This window comes from Hemicordylus capensis, chromosome 2, assembly GCF_027244095.1.
Source record: "Hemicordylus capensis ecotype Gifberg chromosome 2, rHemCap1.1.pri, whole genome shotgun sequence".
NCBI classification, from domain to species: Eukaryota; Metazoa; Chordata; class Lepidosauria; order Squamata; family Cordylidae; genus Hemicordylus; species Hemicordylus capensis.
In genome coordinates this window covers 156,385,948-156,405,464 of record NC_069658.1, presented here as the reverse complement: position 1 = coordinate 156,405,464, position 19,517 = coordinate 156,385,948, and the positions used below count along the sequence as shown (strand labels likewise).

At 49.9% G+C, this 19,517-nt stretch overlaps 1 protein-coding gene across 5 annotated transcripts; it reads left to right on the top strand.

Moving 5' to 3' along the window:
• The first annotated feature begins 2,604 nt into the window (after window positions 1-2,604).
• LOC128345367 (uncharacterized) lies at window positions 2,605-18,887 on the top strand. 5 transcript variants are annotated; one of them, XM_053297224.1, is made up of 4 exons: window positions 2,605-2,899; window positions 7,123-7,184; window positions 11,016-11,090; window positions 15,903-18,887. In XM_053297224.1, the coding sequence occupies exon 4, from the start codon at window positions 16,521-16,523 to the stop codon at window positions 17,868-17,870; it is 1,350 nt and encodes a 449-aa protein (XP_053153199.1). In that variant the 5' UTR covers window positions 2,605-2,899; window positions 7,123-7,184; window positions 11,016-11,090; window positions 15,903-16,520; the 3' UTR covers window positions 17,871-18,887. The 5 variants fall into 5 exon arrangements, with proteins under 5 accessions (XP_053153199.1, XP_053153197.1, XP_053153201.1 ...); XM_053297222.1 differs by lacking the exon at window positions 2,605-2,899 and adding an exon at window positions 3,789-5,160; XM_053297225.1 differs by lacking the exons at window positions 2,605-2,899; window positions 7,123-7,184; window positions 11,016-11,090 and adding exons at window positions 12,443-13,661; window positions 14,501-14,750.
• The last annotated feature ends 630 nt before the right edge of the window (window positions 18,888-19,517 follow it).

The window sequence follows — 19,517 nt, the reverse complement described above, 5'->3', positions numbered from 1 at the left end:
CCCTTCCAGCCTGCAGATTGGTCAGCGAAAGCATGGGCTGATCTGCCGGCAATTGCCTCCTCCTTCCTTTTAAGGCTTTGCAAGAGTAAAATTTACCCCCATTGGCCAGGGGGAGGTCAAAGAACAGCAAGGGTGGTGGAAATTTTCGGAGGGCTTTTCTCAGGGGTGTGCATGGGAGAAGAGAGAGGTTTTGCCTAATTGTTCAGCCTTGCCTCCATCATTGTTCAGCCTTGCTGGCAGCCTGCCTTTTCTCCTGCTGCTACTGCTGCTGCTGCTTCAAAAAGAGAATTGGGCGAGAAGAAGAGAATTCCATCTTCTTTTTTTTAACCATTCATTGTTCTGCCTTGCCAGCCTGCCAACTATGCCATCCTGGGCTGGGGTGGATTCTCTCCTTCCTTTTTTTGCTTTTTGTTTGTTTTTGTTTTGAGAGAATTGGAAGAGAGGAGAATTGGATTCCACCTCCCCCCCCCCACCCCGCCCATTCTTCCTGCTACTGCTGAGAGAATCACTGCTACCTGCCTGTGTGCTCTTTAGAATCAGCTTAAATAGGTGTTCTGTTTAGCTTTAGAGTTTAAATGGGGATCCCCGTTAGCTAGCTAGTACTAGTGGGTGGTTAGAGGGTAGCTGGTTTAGATGGGGGATACAAGAAATACCCTATTTTGCTCTGCTGAACGTGCTGGCTCTTTGCATGGGGCACCTGGTGAGAGGCAGCATGGAGAAGACCAGTGGCTGCTGCTCTGTTGCTGACTGCTGCAGTATCAGCAGCATCCTCCCTCCTTCACTTCCACTGAAGGAGCCCCATTGTAAGTGAGAGACAGAGAGCCCTGCTGTTGCCAAAACAAGATGGGGGGGGGCACCAGGCAGCTGCTCTGAGTTGCCTTCCACTTGGGGCATCAGCTCTTTGCTTTGAGACCCAAAGGAAGGGAAGGATGGAGAATCCTGCTGCTGCTGCTGCTGCTTGTGCCACCCTCAGCTGGAGAATGATGAAGAGTCAGTGATGAAGAGGCAGAGTGGAGGAGGCCAAACAGCCCCCGACTTGCTCCACGCTGCCTTCTGGCAGGCAAGTGACAGCATCGCCACACTCTGGGAAGAACAGAGAGCGGTGCCCAGAGGGCAAAGCCAGCAAACCGATGTGTGCCCCCTCAGATGTGAAGCAGTGTCAAGATTGCCCTGAAGGAATGTGAGTCCCCGTGTCTTGCTGAAACAAGAGCACATGGCAGCAACCAAGGTGGCTCCTTGGATGAATAGATGTGGAGGGGTCTGCTCTGAGGGGCCTGTGGTGGTGTCGCTTTAAACAGGGTAGTGAAGAGAGTCCTCTGATTCCTCAGATAAACAGAGAGAAGAACATGAAGGGTGAGGTTTGAAAAACTTCCATTACTACTATTTATATACCACTTTTCGACACAAGTTGCCATATACCACTTTATTGATTAATTTGTTTTTTATTTTTACATTTTATATCCTGCTTTTCCTCCAAGGAGCCCAGAGCGGTGTACTACATACTGAAGTTTTTGCTCACAACAACCCTGTGAAGTAGGTTAGGCTGAGAGAGAAGTGACTGGCCCAGAGTCACCCAGCTAGTCTCATGGCTGAATGGGGATTTTGCACTGGGGTCTCCCCGGTCCTAGTCCAGCACTCTAGCCACTACACCACGCTGACTCACAAGTTTCCAAAGCAGTTTGCACAGAGTAAGAATAAAGGAATAAAGATGGATCCCTATCCCCCAAAGTCACACAATCTACAAAGAAACCTAAGACAGACACCAGCAACTGTCACTGGAGGGTTACTATGCAGGGGTGGATAGGGCCAACTGCACCCCCACCTCTGTGCAATGAAGAGAATCGCCACTTTTCAGGACTTGGAGACATCTCCTGCCAACTGGGCAAAGAGGCACCTGTTAAGAGACCTTTAGAGGCAAGAGGATCAATGGCCATTGCTGAGGCTCGTGACACATCCTCTTTTATGACACCTTCGGGGCTCAGCTGCTCTTTGTGGGTGAGTTAGGCGAGGAGGGAGGAGGCAAGGTGGAGAGGAGTTGGAGAGATAGAGAGGAAAGAGAGTGTGGGAGTCCATTTCTGTTTGTGTCTGTGTGTGTGTGTGTGTGTTTGAAAGTCTGTCTGTGTGTCTCTTTTCTTGTCTGTCTGTCTGTCTGTGTGTGTGTGTCTTGTCCTTGTGTCATATTTATTTATCCATCCATCCATTTATTTATTTATTTATTCAGTGATACAGTTAGTGTTGGAGTGTGTTTGTTTTGTTGTTTGGGGTCATTTTGGGGGGATCTGGGGGGAGGGCCAGTCAGCTTTTAGTAAGAGGAGGGATAGTTAGTTAGGTAGAAAAAGGAGGGAGGGAAACGGGGGAGAAGATGAGGAAAGACTTCTTTGTGCTGGAAGTGAAGGACTTTGCACTGGCTCATGTCTCAATGAGAGAGGGGGACACAGACTAGTGAGTCAGAGGGCAAGAGGGGTCAAGACATTGGCCATCACTTCTTTACTGCTCTGACACTATCACTTTGGAATTGAGATTGCTACTCTCAGGGACACTTCCTGCCTGCCTGGCCACTTCCTCTTCTTTTCCTCCTCCTTCCCTTCTCCCTTGCAACATGCAAGCTCCTCTCTTCCCTGCAGCAGGGAGGAAGGCGCAGAGAGTGTCCAGGGAGGCAGGCAGCTCCAGATTGCCTTTGCCTTTGCCCTTCTTCTTGCCCCTGCTCTGCTCTGCTTGGAAGCTGTTTCACTCTCTTCTTCCCAGGGTCAGCTCTGCATCTTTTGCTTTGGGCATAGCTTTCAAGTTCAGGTCTCCTCTTCTCTCTTCACAGCTTCAACCCGTCTCCAGCTTGACACATGTTGCATAAGATCTGTTTCTCCCTGAGGTGAAGGGTGTACAAGACAATCGTCTGCTGAAGGTTTGAGAGCAGAGCCTGTGTTTTCCTCTTCCTTCCTGATGGTGTGAGAATTGGGGGGTGGGATTCCATCCCAAGGAAAGAGCTATAGAGATGCCACTCAGGAGGTACATATTCGGATCCATCTGTTTAGCGGGGAATGGGAGGAGGGAGAAGGAAACTGCCAAAGAAACAGGAAGAAAAAGAAAATGCTTCTTTCTAGGTTGACTCCCATCTCCCTTTGCTTCTGCGATCTGCTTTTCAGCCTCTGTTTCTGCTGTGTGGTCTGCATCTTCTCCCTCTCAAAAGAGGAGATTATTTAGGGGGTGTAAAAATAGTGCATTCAGCTCATTTAAGGACAGGACTCTCAATGCAAAATAGGGTGTGTGCAGTTCAGTGGGAAGTATCGTCTTCATAATTTTTCTTTTAAAAACACTTTTGTTCAGTCACATTTAAGCATATTTGCTTAAATATACTTGTTTGTTCTCTCTAGAAGCCACGTAAGAATACTGTGTGTGTGAGTGTAGGGGGATGATGCTGAATTTGCAGTGGACTCACCCCATAGTTGTTGCTTGATCTTTCCTCCTACGGAAATGGCCTCCCCACATTTAAGGCCTGCTTTTTATTTGGGGGGACTTAATTTGTGTGTGTGTAGGGGGATGGTGCTTAATTTGCAGTGGGGAGACTTCAGTGGGAGACCCCACCACTAGACTCGGCCCATTGTTGTTGCTTGACCATTTGTCCCCACCCAAATGGCCTCCCCGGATATAAGACCTGCTTTTTATTTGGGGTGGGGTGTTTTTTTGTTTTTTTTTACTCGTGTGTGTGTGTGTGTGTGTGTGTGTACACTTTAGTACTATAGCACCATGTGTGTGGCAAACACAGCAAAAATATAGACCGCCCCCCACCCTTTCTTTGATGCCCCCTCCCCCGTCTAGAATTGGTGATTCAATTTACACCCCAAAGATGTCTGGGCGGGTAGGAGGAAGATCTATGAGCAGACTGCCAGGGAGAGGAAGGGGTGATGCTGGTCGCAGTTGGGGGGCAGTGCAGAGGCGTAACTAGGGGAAACGGCGCCCGGGGCAAGCACTGAAATTGCGCCCACCCCACCCCCGCCGCCCCCTTAGCTAAGCAGGGTCCACCCTGGTTTGCATTTGAATGGGAGACTAGAAGTGTGAGCACTGGAAGATATTCCCCTCAGGAGATGGAGCCACTCTGGGAAGAGCATCTAGGTCCCAAGTTCCCTCCATGGCAGCATCTCCAAGATAGGGCTGCAAGAGACTCCTGCCTGCAACCTTGGGGAAGCCGCTGCCAGACTGGGTAGACAATACTGAGCTAGATAGACCAATGGTCTGACTCCGTATATGGCAGCTTCCTGTGTTCCTAAATACTACTGCAGCACACACACAAGACACCTGTCCCATCCTGACACTCAGCCAACTTCCATAATCAAGTTCCTACACACACACACACACACACACACACACAAACACACCCAGAGGCGTAACTAGGGAACACGGCGTAACTGGGGGGGGGGAACCAACACACACACACACACACACACACACACACACACACACACACACGGCTTAGGAAGGAGCGCACCCCTCATCCTACAGCTAATTTAAAATGGATTAGAGGAGGAATGCAACGGGAAGCAGCGTGGAGGAAGGGACGGGGCGGGGAACCAACCAACACACACACACACACGCACTCACACAGGGCTTAGGAAGGAGCGCAGCCCTCATCCAACAGTTAATTCAAAATGGAATAAAGAAGGAAGGCAACGGGGAAGCAGCGTGGAGGAAGGGGTGGGGGAAACCAACACAGCCTCTGCGCTCCCTCGGGGCTCCCAAGTGTTTGCACCTCCGCCTGAGGGAAAGGATGGAGACCCAGGAACTGCTGCCTGCCTGGTGCTGCTCAACCGATGACGGCAGGGGCTGCACTGTCCCTGCCGCGTTAAGACCATCTTCGAGCCCCAGCCAGGAGAACAACCGCCGCCCCAGCCAAGGCCACCGCACCAAATACAGATTAATTTAAGGCACACAAACCTTTTCTTGTTCGCATCCCTCTTAATGTTGTTGTCCTCCTGTGCCTGCGCCCAGCCAGCAGCAGCAACGCTCTCCCAGGCCCACCCTGCCTCGTCGCCGATGCCACGTGCAGAAGGCGAGCTGGGAGGACTCACGCATGCTCAGAAAGTTGCTTGCGTGCATGTGTGAGTGGGAGAGAGACCCTGGCCAGCGGCAAGCCACTAGAGGGCCTGATCATAAACTCCACTCCACAAGGTTAGAACGGACGAAGCCAAGTGACGAAGGCAAGCGCCAAGCGCCCTTTTTGTAAGGGAGGGGAGGGCCAGACAGGCATGTGCGACTGGTGGGGGAGGTGGTGCCGCGGGGCGGGAAGTGAGAGCGTTAGCGAGCGGAGTGATATATGATGAATGAAATGACGGTGACGCCGATTCGCCGAAGCAAGCAGCAAGCAGGCAGGCACTGCTGTGCAACTTTAGGCGCCCGCGCTGCGGCGCCCAGGAGCAATGGGGGGGGCACCGGGACCCGGGGAGGGGGAGGGGGACTGCTCAATGCGTCCCACACTGCCTGCTGCGCGCACACACAAAAAATTCCGAACAAAAAAAAAATTTCCGGAAAGGCAGGAGCTTGACGGGGGCACTTTTTGGCACCCCCCACGTGATCAAACAGAGTGGCGCCCAGGGCACCTGCCCCCCCTATCGTTACGCCCCTTGGGCAGTGACAGGTGCCTTCTCCCCAAGTCAACCCTGCTCCTGCTTTTGCCGGCTCTATGCAGGCACATCTACTCGGATGAAGCAGAAGCACAGCCAATAGTTTTGGCTGAACAGGAGTTGGCGGGAGGTCCTACCCTGTCAGGGAAGATGCTCTTCCGGTGGCAACTGTGGAGGAGGTGCAGACTGTTTGGCTGCTAGCCCAGCCAGATGGGTCTCACCATCCTCCCAATCCCCCTTAGCAGTGCAAGCCCCCAGTCAGAGGGTGAGGAGGAAGTCATCATTCTTCTCATTCCTGGACCTGCTCAGCTCCAGACCAAGAGTGGTGATGGAGGTGTCCCTGAAGGAAGCAGCAGCCCCACCACCACTGAAAAGGGCTGTGAGCAGGGCTGGTGAGCATGGTGGCCGGTGAGCATCATGGCAGCACGGTGTGAGATCACTTGGAGCTCTGCCTTAGTGACTCTTCCCACTGCAGGGCATGGGTCAGCAGGGCAAAGGACCCAGAGTGACTTGGGCGATGGTGATGCAGCAGCTCTGTGGGCCAGTTGTAGTGGGCTGCACACTGCCTTCCAGGCCCTCACTGTGCACTGGTGGGGGCAGGAGAGATGGGGAGCCTCTGGCGCTGGTGGCGTGGACACCTCTTCCCGTGCAGCATGACCCTGGGGGGCTGTGCTGCATGTGGAGGCTATGGACACAGACCACACGTCAGATGAGCTGCCAGCAGCCATGGCCCAGTAGGTGGATTCTAGGGTTCCTGGGGAGCCAGCCCTCCAGCAAGGCTTCCTGCTCACTGACAATGCAGCCAACACAGCCAGGGCTGCAAAGCATGGTCAACTGGTGCACTTCTGTGGTGTTGTGCACACTTTCCACCGGGCCGTGCAGGATGCGCTTGGCCTCCAGGAGGGAAAGGCCAGGTGCAATAGGGGGCTCCCACCACACAGGCCCTGCTGGGGCTCATAGCCAGCCTCAGTGTCCACCCTGGGACACCCCCTGGTTCCGGACCTTTGCTGCTCTCTTGGAAGTGCCACAAGGCTGAGGACTGCAGTGGTGGATGGGCTCAGACACCTCTTGGGTGCATCGGCATGGCAAACCTCTTGGTTGCATTGGCATGGCATGTCCCATCCTGTCTCTTTGAAGGGAAAAGCTGTCACCCAGGTGGAGACACTACCTGGTGGAATGTGTTAGGCAAGCCAAGGGGAAGAGGCTGGGTCGCAGCCAGGAGGAGGGGGCTGGAGCCCCTAGAGGAGGCGGCTGGTTCGCAACCAGGAGCAAATTCCAACCATAATTGGGGTTGGAAGTTGCCTATTCTGGAAGGACGGGGGAAATTCCCCTTCAGATACAAATGCCTGCCTCCGATTCAAATATTTGAAGTGAGCATTAGGAGCTCGCAGGGCCCATATTTCTGAAGGAAATATGAACTGCAGCAACACCTCTAGATGAAAAGCATCTTTTGGTTGTGACAACCCTGCTTTGACTGAACTCCCATATTTTGTTTGCATCTTGATGACAGTTTGAAGCAGCAGACAATCTGAATGGAATCTGTTAAATCTTTCAGACGCACAGATAATCCAGGTACTTGCTTAATCTTTATTCAATGTACAGCTCTTATTTTTAGAGACAAAATCCACGTACTTTTCTCCAGCAAACATTGATTGAGAAAATCTCATTCATCTCATTCATATACTAGTCATTTGGAACACGGTCTTGAACATGGATAACATGGAATAAATAGTTAGTCGCTCAAGTTCCTCTTCTTTGGAGTAAAGACCTGGTAAACTTCTCCAAAAACATGCTAGTGATACTTTCTTTTATGCTCATGTTCCACTACATTTGTGCTGGCTTCCTGTTTTTAAAAAGAGAAAAAACTCATTTTCTCAAAGAAAATGTTTAATTTTTCCTTCTTTATTTCTCATACTGATAGCCTGCTCTTCCTCTAAGGACTTCAGTGCAGAATACAGGGTTATTCAACTTTATCCTCACAACAATTCTGCACGAGAGATTAGACTGAGAGGAAGAGAAATTGACCAGGGCGCTTTCCAGAGTACACACTACAAAAGTGTCACTACTGTCAAGTGTGCTTCTATACTGCCTGTGTTTCGACATTGCAAACCCTGTGCTGTCAGAAAGGTGTCATCTGGAAAGCTCCCAGGGCATTTTCCAGATTACCTGCTGAACAGCGGTAGTTGACTTCAGCTTGGCAAAATCGTTTTGAAATCGTAAATAGCGGTTGTTGCGCAAATCCAACACCAGGGGAGCAGTCTTTTCTAGCTTGCATGAAACTTTTGCATTGGGAAAATACAGCTATCTATTTACAAGGTTGTAGCACCGTATTGCAAAGAGAAAACCTGAAAGAAGGCATTGGAAATGTGGACGGCACCTTGCTGACAGCGCAGGGACTGCGATGTAGAAACCCAGGCAGTGCGGAAGGACAATTAATGGCCATGTAGTGACACTGTTGTTGTGTCCAGTCTGGAAAGCATCCGGGAGACTTTTTAGACAGCAGGCCTTACCACGAGGCTTTGCTGCAAGTTTGGGGCATAACGGATATGCCGATGCAAGAAGAGGAATTTTTAACCCTGGACATCAACCGGGCTAGGTTCCAATATGGAGGGAAACCCCTGAATGGTGTGTGAAGTGCTCTCTGAAATATTTCAGGCACTTTGGGTTCATCGGGCCGATATGTGGCCGCACACCAACCCTCCCAAAGTGAAGATGCTCCCTGAAAAAGCTCTTGCTGAAGGTGACTCAGCAAGCAACTTGATAGAGCAGCAACTTAAACCAGGTCGATTTGATCCAGGTTAATCACTCTTGCCACTATACTGCTGAGGATTCTTGTTCATCAGTATCAGTTAACCTTTCATGTATATAATTTCAAACTGTCCTGTGAAGTATTACAGCTGATTCTTCAAAGATGGTTTTAAATTTAAATACAGAGTAAAAACAATCCCCATATGCAGTCAGGGTGCAGTGCACTAAGCTGCAGAAGCCTAGAGATGTCTGTACACTCGTACCACATGTGTCTGTGTGAATGGCTCTGTGCCCACATTCATTTAAAAAGTGAACCTGGGTACAGGCCCCTCCAATGTATACTACAGATAGGAAGGTACTGCTGTGCCTATGTGCAACATAACATTTGATAGCTGTCCCTGTACAGAGTTGTGTCTGCCCTGTGCTCCTTGAGCACTCATTGTGCAAGTGCTGAACATAACATGTGAATGGGTCTGATGTCTGAATATGAACGCAGAATGAAGGGTTTTAGTGGATCAGTCCATGAATTATTCACAGTCAACAATACTAAGTATAACATGGCAGTTATCAAAAAGATCCAACACAAACAAGTAAAGCCTAGAAATCTCACTACAAATACGATACCTTACTTTGGAATGTATCGTCATGAACAGTAATAAGGAAGTCTGTGGCTATATCTCTTCATGGATTCAAGAAGCGTTGACTCTAATTTGATCTCTCTTTGGATACGGTGGACTGTGTTCTAGATACGCTTTGTATTTATTTCTAGTGTTTAATTGTGTATGTTTTATGTTTTTAATAACTGTTTTTATAAAGTATAATTTGTCATAAAAGTGCCAATTTATATGTATTTAATCCCCACTGGTATGTTTCCCAGGCTATGGGAAACATCTGTATCAGGCAGCAGTGATATAGGAAGATGCTGAAAGGCATAATCTCGTAGTGAGCGAGAGGTGGCAATGGTAAACCCCTCCTGTATTCTACCAAAGACCACCTCAGGGCTCTGTGGTCGACAGGAGCTGGCATCGACCCGATGGCATACATTACATTTATGTATGTTTTAGGGACGTAATTGGATTCTCTGTGGATCGTTGCTTCATTTTCTGAATCTAGCTAACTCCGTTTGTGCTGTTTGTAAATATATGGCAGTGCCAGGAGTATTTCCTGCATTCCCAATATTAGAATGCAGTAGTTCAGGAATGTAGGCCCAGTAATGCAATGAAATGAAGATGCAGAGACAGTCACAAGCTTTTCAGGCTTGCACGCATAGCTGGCTCAAAATTCACCAAATACTTTAAAATTGCTTCCCTTGTAAACACAAAATAATCTCAATGTGTTGAATAGATTTCTCTTGGACTGGAATATAAGCAGAAATATGATGAATTATAGACAGAAAGAAAGGATGACATATTAAGTGGGGTAGTCATATATTTCTGGTAGTAGAATATTGAGACCTATATTGTTTCAATTGTGTAATGTTTTCTATTGTTTTCTGTTTCACAATAATGTAACACATGAAATTAATCAAGCTGACATACACAGCAAGGAATCACCAGTGCTGTTCGGAATTCCCTCTGGTAAGAGAAACCCTTATTCATGACAGCAGAGTGCACAGAGGCACAACACAGCGGAATTTGCTTAGGCATGCGTGTATGCTGAGAGTAAAATAACTTGGAGCCAGTTCATAGTTTCAAACCAATATCAGGAGTATTGATTAGAGAACTCCATTCTAGATAGGAAAGTGAAGAGATAGGATCTCTGTCTATCTAGCTGGATGCAGATGGATTCTGCATCTCTGCACACATGGTGGAGGGAGAGAGGAGCTTGCATGTTGCAAGGGAGAAGGAAGGGAGAGAGGAAGTGACAGGCAGGCAGGAAGTGTCCCTGAGAGTAGCAATCTCAATTCCAAAGTGATAGTGTCAGAGCAGTAGAGAAGGGATGACCAATGTCTTGACCCTCTAGTCTTCTGACTCACTAGTCTGTCCTCCACTGTCTTTGAGACAAGAGACAGCACAAAGTCCTTCACTTCCAACAAGTGTAGTGAGAGGTAACACCACTTCTCAGCTAACTATCAGTGCAGTTGGGAAGTGTTAGTTGGATCGGGGCGGAGCCACCATTGAGCAAACGGATTAGAAAAACCCGGGCCACCAAATTCATCCTACTACCGATGGGCCTCTCTCCTTTCTACAACTGGGCATGGGCAGCTAGCAACCTGGGGACACCTTAGCAGGTTCCCATAGAAAGCATGGGGGCGGGGGTGGTCAAAAGAAGGCCCTTAAACAGTGCCGCCGCGATTCCCCTGGGATTCCCCCAGGATTCCCATTCCCCCCAAAGAAAAGAACCCCCCCCAAGAAACGGTGGGGGGGGAGAAACAAGGGACCCTAACTGCTTTTTTCACTCCTCAGACTGAGAGTCTCGATTGCTCCTGAGAACTCCTCTGAGGGTGAGTGTGAGGTGAGGTCTCCTCCTGCCTGCTGCAGCAGCTACAGCCTCACCTCCCTCCTGCACAGTGGTTAGAGTGCTGGACTAGGACCAGGGAGACCCTAGTTCAAATCCCCATTCAGCCATGATACTAGCTGTTTGACTCTGGGACAGTCACTTCTCTCTCAGCCTAACCTACTTCACACTTCCCTCTCCGCTTAACCTACTTCACAGGGTTGTTGTGAGGAGAAACTCAAGTATGTAATACACCGCTCTGGGATCCTTGGAGGAACAGCGGGATATAAATGTGTAAGTAAGTAAATAAATAAATGGCTCAAGTCTAAATGGCTCAAGCCTAATATCGTCCTCACTGTTATTCCGCGGAAGCAGCCACTTAATGAAGGGGTTTCCCCCCTACCTCCCAAGTTTACACTCGGGGGGAAAAGGGCTGGTTTTCTCCCTGTCCTTTCCAACAGGCAGCAGCCCCTGGTGGGGCCCTTTATCTTGATCCCTGCCTCAACCCCTGTGGCTGTGCTAATCCTCTAGGTCTCAGGTTCACTCAGTGCTTCACCACCACCTCGCGGAGGACATGGACGCACTCGACTCTCCTTAGTCGCAGGGTCTCCTGGACGGCCTCACCCCGGTAGGTCGTCGTCCAAGGCTGATGGCACAACTCCGACAGAGAAGGGCACAGGTAATCTAGGGGCCCCTCTCTAAGGCGACCATGGTTCGCTGGACTGGTACCCCTCTCTGTCACGGCCTCAATGCCTCTGCTGCAACGGCCAGACCTTCTGACCCAAGGCCTGTTGCTTCAGCCAGACTGGGCATGGCTCTACTACATGCTTGGAGTTAACCGCACGCAGTTAGCGAAGAGAGGGCTATTCCAGGATGGTGCAAGACACAATCTGGGCCACTTGGCGCCAAAGCACCAACAGGAATTACCAGATGACTTGGGCCGTCTTCCTCAGAAAGGCCGCCTTAGATGGGCTAGGCATAAAAAGTTGAGATATGCTTGGCCAAAGTCCCCCAAGACCCGGCCTTCCCTTCCCGCAGGCAGGCCTGGACCAGGGTCTGAGACCCATTACTCTGAAACAGACAGTATTAGCTTCGGTCCTGAGCCTGAGGAGAGCAGGGAGTATTCAACTCCACCCCCACCTCTCTTGTTTTTTCGAGGAGCTACCAATATCGCTCTTCCACTGATTGATCGCCTTCCTTCATGGAACCTCAATAAGGTACTGAATGCCCTCACATGGGCCCCCTTTGAACCAATTTCATCTATCCCGCTAAAGTATCTATCCAACAAGGTCCTCTTCTAGTGATGATCACTCTGGCACACAGAGTATCGGAATCAGGGGGTGATTTTGGTTCGAAGGGAGCTCTGCGTCTTCCAGCCAGACGTGGTGGTCCTTAAGACGTAGGGTTCTTCGACCCTACCTTGGTCAAAATAAATAATTAAATATATTAACAAACTAAGTCTTCCAAGCCCATACATTTGCTTGTACGCTTGTAAACAGTTGGCATTCCCTGGAGGGTTGCAGGGCCTGACGCACCTACATTCAAAGGACAAAGGACCTAAGGCGGTCCGAGGCCCTCCGCGTGACTCCACGTGACTTCACAGGGCTCTAAGGCGCCTAAGGTGACCTTAGCTTGTTGGCCGAGGGCATGCATCACCACAGCCTACCAAGCCCCGTCAACACAGCTTCTATGGGGCATCATAGCACACTCTACCACAGGGCAGCCACCTTGGTGGCTTTCACAGCACAGGCGCTGCTAGGGGAAATATGCCAGGCATCCACATGGCCCGCCATTTCTCCCTTTCTCAAGCACTACAAAATTGGGGGATGGGTGTTCCAGCAAGTGGTCCAGAACTGATCCACTTCCCCACCGCCCATGGTAACTTTTAACTGCTCTGGTAAGTCCCTTTGTGAGCCGTGACCACCTACTTCAAGGGAGAAAGAAACATTGGACCTACCGTGTGTTGGAAATTCTCTGTGGTGAGAGAATTCCTTTCTCAATATAGCAGAGTGCACAGAGGCACAACACAGCGGTAGATTAGTTAGGCATGCGTGTGTGCTGAGAGTAAAGTAACTTGGAGCCAATTTATAGTTTCAAATCAATATAAAAGGCATTTATTAAGGAACTCCATTCTAGATAGGAAAGTGAGGATTTAGGATCTCTAATCTATCTATCTAAGTGGATGCAGTTGGATTCTGCATCCTCTCTGCACATTTGGTGCAGGGAGAGGAACTTGCCATGTTGCAAGGTAAACGGCCAGGTAGCAAGAGAAGAGAGAAGGAGGAAGGAAGTTGAATCCCCTGAGATTAGCAATCTACATTTCAAAGGGATAGCACCAGAGCAGTGGAGAAGTGATGACAAATGTCTTGACCCTCTAGCCCTCTGACTTACTAGTCTGTCCTCCACTGTCTGAGGCAAGAGACAGTGCAAAGTCCTTTATCTTCCAATACCGTGAAGGGTTCTTTCTCCTCTGAAGTAGGAGGTCACACGGCCCACCCGTGGATCAGGGACTAGTGTGGTGTCAGGCCATGCCTCTCTGCGCCAACCTTTGGGACTAATTGTTCCGATGCTAACCTTGGAACAACCTCCGTTTCTACCTTGATTAATATCTTAGGGCTTCCGTCCTCTATCCTACTCCCTTTGAGTGCTAACCTCTAGTTCCACAACACTGTGGAGTTCTGCAGCCCAATCATGAAACACAACAGTCGGAACTGGGGAATCACACCTGAGCATGCTGGGAGAAGGGGGATGGACTTGAGCTACTTGAAAAGCACCTGAGATTTCCTGTCTATCGGGAGGAAGGAGTGGAAGTTAACCCTTTGTGAGCCGTGACCTCCTACTTCAGAGGAGAAAGAACCCTTCACGGTAGGTCCAATGTTTCTATTTCCTCTTCCATTCTCTGCTTCTTCCCATTTGGGCACTGTCTTTTCCCCTCACATTTGGGGGCTGGCTTTTTCTATACCTGGAACCTTGGTCTCGTGCTCAACAGCGACCCAGCTGCCAGGCTCAGTGAAGAGGGCAGAGCCCAGCCATCATGCCTAGCAGCAACCTCAGCTGCAGGGCTCAATGGAGGAGGAGGTCGATGACCCCAGAGAAGGAAGTGGGTGACTGCTCCACTCATATATATTGCCCCCCAAAAGACACACACACACACAGAGGAATCAAACATTTGATTCCAGGGAGAGGAACTTGCCATGTTGCAAGGAAACAAGGGGGCGGCGGGGGACCTCTGGGGAGCTTCAGGAGGCGGCCGCCAGCCGAGGGGGACTGAGCTTGAAGGGGGCAGCAGGGACTGGGAGCGATCCTGCCGCCCCGATTATGGCTACGAGAAGCGGGAGCCCGCGCTGAGGGAGATTGAAGCGGGCGGCACCCTGCCGCCCAATTACTACAAGGAATACAGTACAGTACAGTGCCTTACTTTCATGGAAGGGGTGAGTAAAGCCCCCCCCTTTTCGCTCCAGAACGAATTAATCCGTTTCCAATGCATTCCTATGGGAAACCGCTTTTCGACTTACGAACTTTTCGACCTACGAGTATGCATTCGGAACGGATTAAGTTCGTAAGTCGAGGGACCACTGTAATTAAATCAAAGGTAGCCTAAAACCTTAGGTATGCTTAAGATTCTTTTCAATTATAGTCCCCCAACCCAATTATTTAAAAATATTTCCATATTGTAATTTTATTTTTAATGTTGTATTTTACAGTCTGCAGACAGATATGTATTTCTGAAATAAATATTTGAGTCAGGGGAAATTATGGTGGGAGCACTTTATGCCTAAACAAGGAACTAAAAATCCATTTAAAAGACAGAGCTGGTTCAGATGAACCTCAGTCCAGCAACACCCCTTCTACATGTGATAAGACTGGAGCCTTGTCACGAAGCCTTGTCACGAATGTACCCACCTCTAGGTCATTCAAGGATATGCAGACATGTTCTCCACGTCCGTTACTCAGGTGTAAATGGTGATCATCTGAATGTTTAAACAGGGTTTTGCAGCGTGTGTGGAGGGGTGATATGGAAGAGTACGTGCTTTAGAATCCAAGGGAAAGTGTGGTATGCAAGGACAAGGCAGTCAAGTGGAATCAGGAATATTGAATGAACTAGAGATGATTAGCTTATCCCACGCACAGCATTTGCACCCTAGGATTTTATTGTCCCAGAGTGCAGAGGGGCAGTTAGGATTGGGGATGCGCATGGAACTGTGGCAGGGCAGTTCAAAGGCGGCAGGGGTGCCGCTTTAAGAGTGGGGGAGGGTGCACTTACCCTTCCTGCCACTTCCCCCTGCAGGCGTCCTCTGTTTAGAAAGCTAATCGAGGCGGCAGCATACCTCCCTGCCACCCCGTTGGCCGTTTATGGCTGGAAGTCCCTGACGTGCCTGCACACGTGGGCGTGTGTGCATGCTGGTGCGCGCAGGCACATCAGGGACGTCCGGCCAATGGGGGCAATGGGGTGGCAGGGAGATGCGCTGCTGCCCCGATGAGCTTTCTAAGCAAACTACTCCGGCAGGAGGAAGTGGTGGGAGGGGTAAGTGTACCCTTCCCCACTCTTAAAGCGGCACCCTGCAGCCTTTGAACCTGTGAATCTAAGCATTTCATATTGATCTCTATGTATTGATCCTAGGGTATGTCGTTAATGGAGAACTGAGCTCTTGCTACACCATTTTGATGGTAGCTGAAGAGAGTTCCCTCCATCTTGTATTCCTGAACGTATGTCAGTGGGAAAGAACCTGCTTAGTATGCTTTGGTTCTCATACTAAGCAGACCTTGCAAGCTGCAACATAATATGTATTCTCTATGCCTTGCTTTGTTCTGGCCTGCTGGTCAGGAGAGGTGATGATGCTGGTATCTGAACTGCCTCCTAGAGGCTGCATAAGCACTCCTTTAACAATGGTAGTATTGTTGGAAGTTAAAGGACTTTGCGCTATCTCTTTGCCTCAGACAGTGGAGGACAGACTAGTAAGTTAGAGGGCTAGAGGGTCAGGATATTTGTCATCACTTCTCCACTTCTCTGATGCTATCCCTTTGATAGGGGAAGAAGACAGATGGAACAGCTTGGGTGGGGCACTGACTGACTGCTGTCTTTGCCTCTGCCCCACCTTTCCTCAGGTGTGTGTAACATCTCCTTGGGCTGCTGCTGGGGCTTTGGCTGCTGCTGCTGCTGCTATATAGGGCAGGCTAGCCCAAGGGCTCTCGTCCTTGTGGCTCTCTGCCGTGGGGCGAACTGCCTGAGGCCCAGAAGATCTCTCTCCTTCTGCCATGAAGATCCGTCTTCCTACAATTAAGAAGTCAGCAGGAGATTATGCAAGTCTGGTTTTGTTTTTTTTAATTAAGCCAAGAATCCATGGTGGGTTAGTCTGGGGAGATGTGTCTGGGAGAGCAAAAAGTGGGTCTGGAGTGGGGGCAGCAATATCATAGGTAGCGGGCAGAGGGAGGTATGGCGGTGGGAGTTGGGCAGGCCATTACAGGGGGAAACGGTCCAGGCAATTGAGGCCTGTTCCTTTTCCCAGCCCTTCTCCCAACCCTTTGACCCTAGGGAGCTCTGTGAACACTCCTTCGAGGATTAGGGTGCTGCTGCTGAATGCCAGGTCAGTTAACGCAAAAATATCTCTCATCCACGATTTGATTGTGGATGAGCGTGCTGACCTGGTATGTGTGACGGAGACCTGGTTGGATGCGCTGGGCGGGGTTGGTCTCTCTCAGCTTTGTCCTCCAGCTTTCCAGATCATGCAGCGGCCCCGCCTCGAGGGTCGGGGAGGAGGCGTTGCAGTCATCTTTCGAGAGACCCTCCCCGTTTCCAGATGCCCGGTCAGGCAATCTCAGAATTTCGAGTGTTTGTCCTTGAGGGTGGGCCGCCGAGATAGGCTGGGGATTCTGTTGGTGTACCGACCACCCTGCTGCACTTCAGTCTCCCTACCTGAGCTGGCGGGGGTGGTCTCGGAGGTGGCCTTGGGTTCCCCCAGGCTTATTGCTTTGGGGGATTTCAATGTCCACACCAAGGCCCCCCTAGTGGGTGCGGCTCAGGATTTCATGGCAACCATGGGCCTGTCTCAATTGGTATCGGGCCCTACCCACGTGGCGGGACACACTCTGGATCTGGTTTTTGCCGACCGGGAAATAAATGATCTGGAGGTGGGGGAATTTGAGACCACTCCCTTGTCATGGACAGATCATCACCTGGTGGGGTTTAGTTTGACTGCTCCGTCTGCCCTCTGCAGGGGGGGTGGGCCGATTAAGATGGTCCAACCCCGGAGGCTTATGGATCCGCTTGGATTCCAGACGGCCCTTGGGGAGTTTCCAGTGTCCATTGCTGGTGACCCTGTCGAGGCCTTGGTTGATCTCTGGAATGGAGAGATGGCCCGGGCTGTTGACACGGTTGCTCCTAAACGACCTCTCCGGCTTAGTGGAGCCCGTTCTGCTCCTTGGTTTTCCTCAGAGCTTAAGGCGATGAAGCAACTTGGACGACAGCTGGAACGACGCTGGAGGAAGAGTCGTCACAAATCCGACCGAACACGGGCTAGAGCCCATTTTAGGGACTACTCCGTGGCGGTGGGGGCGGCGAAGAAATGCTTTTTCTCCGCCTCCATTGCATCTGCTCAGTGCAGACAAACAGAGCTGTTTCGTGTGGTGAAAACCTTGCTCCACACATCCCCCCAGACAATGGGGGAGGAGTCATCTACAGCTCTGTGTGATCGGTTTGCCTGTCGCTTTGCAGATAAAGTCACTTGCATCCGTGCTGACCTGGACTCCAGAGTTTTGGCAGTTCCGGCAGACGTGCCTTTGGTACCATCTTGTCCCATTGTGTTGGATTCTTTTCAGTTGGTGTGGCCTGAGGATGTGGACAAGATCCTGGGCAGTGTGCGTGCGACTTCGTGCGCTCTTGACCCTTGGCCTTCATGGCTAATAAAAGCTGCCAGGGAGGGGACAGGCAGATGGTTGGAGGTGATCGTTAATGCTTCGTTAAGGGAGGGCAGGATGCCATCGTGCCTCAAGGAGGCGGTGGTAAGACCTCCCTTGATCCCTCCAACCTGGATAACTATAGACCTGTGTCTAACCTTCCCTTTTTGGGCAAGGTGATGGAGTGTGTGGTGGCGTCCCAGCTGCAGAGGGTCTTGGGTGATACGGATTATCTGGACCCTTTGCAATCTGGCTTCCGCCCCAGGTATGGGACTGAGACTGCCTTGGTCGCTCTAGTGGATGACCTACGCCGGGAACTAGACAGGGGGAGTGCGTCCCTGTTGGTTCTGCTGGACCTCTCGGCGGCGTTCGATACCATCGACCATGGTATCCTTCTGGGCCGCCTCTCGAGTATGGGAATCGGAGGCATGGGAATCGGAGGGGAGGGTCCAGAAGGTGCTGCTGGGGGACTACTGCTCGGCCCTCTGTTGTCTTGTTTTTATGCTTGTTTTATATGTTTTTAGCTTGATGTTTTTATTGCCTGATGTTTTTATTGCTTTTATTGTATGTTTTAATTTTTGTAAACCGCCTTGGGGTTTTCTTTTAACGAAAGGCGGTATAGAAATGTAAAAATAAAAATAAATAAATAAATATGTATATTGCTACTCTTAGGGATTCAACTTCCTTCCTCTCTCTCCCACTTCCTACCTGCCCGTCTACCTTGCAACATGGCAAGCCTCTCTCCCTGCACCATATGTGCAGAGAAGATGCAGAATCCATCTGCATCTAGCTAGATAGATAGGAAAGTGAGGAGTTAGGATCTCTAATCTATCTAGAATGGAGTTCCTTAATAAATGCCTTTTATATTGATTTGAAACTATGAATTGGCTCCAAGTTATTTTACTCTCTGCAAACACGCATTCTTAACTAAATCTGCTGTGTTGTGCCTCTGTGCACTCTGCTATAATGAGAAAGGGATTCTCTCACCACAGAGAATTTCCAACAAGTATTGTAAGCCTGATGGCCTAATATGGAGTTGTACTACCGGACTACTTGGCTGGCTTGTTGTGAATGATGATGTGTTCAGATGTATCAAGCTTTGGACAGACACCATCTTGGGTCCGTCTTGTCTTTGGGAGCTATCCCCTAGATGGCCACTTTGTTAACTCTGCAGCATTCAATAAAGCTTCTTGGAACTATAAAGTTTTCTCCTCCTTGGTACGTACAAAATTTTCTATCATCTACCAAGTAGATAGTAACATGTTAGTTAACAGCTCCTAACTACCCCTCTACATGCATTCCAAATATTAAAGTACCCCCCACACAAACACACACAATTTGTGGAACAAATGCTGGGATGAGGAGATGTATGAACTTTCATCTCTGTTGTGGGGTGGACTCGGGTGAATTATTCTCCAAATCGTCTGTAATGTATGGTCGTTTGCTCATGCTGATCGTAGCAGGAAGGCAAAGGAAACCTAGGAGAACCTCTTCTGTGCTGGACTGGAGACACTGATGTTTTCGGGGAGGGAGGGAGGGAGGGAGGGGTGTTAGTAGGAACTGTATATACCATCAGAGACTACACTGCCACAGATTCACTTACCTCAATCTGCTCGAGAAAGAAGCTGCTCCATTGACACAACGTATAATGCTATAAAATTCTGTCTATGCTGCTGGATATATCAAGTTCAGATGAAGAAACATGTTGTGCAATAATTCGTTTGAGAATGAGATGCAAAATCCAGCTGCCCTGTGAACAGGGGCATGGCAAATTGAAGAGGGCCCTGGCTAAAAAGTGAATATGGGCCCCTGCCCCTACCCCCACCC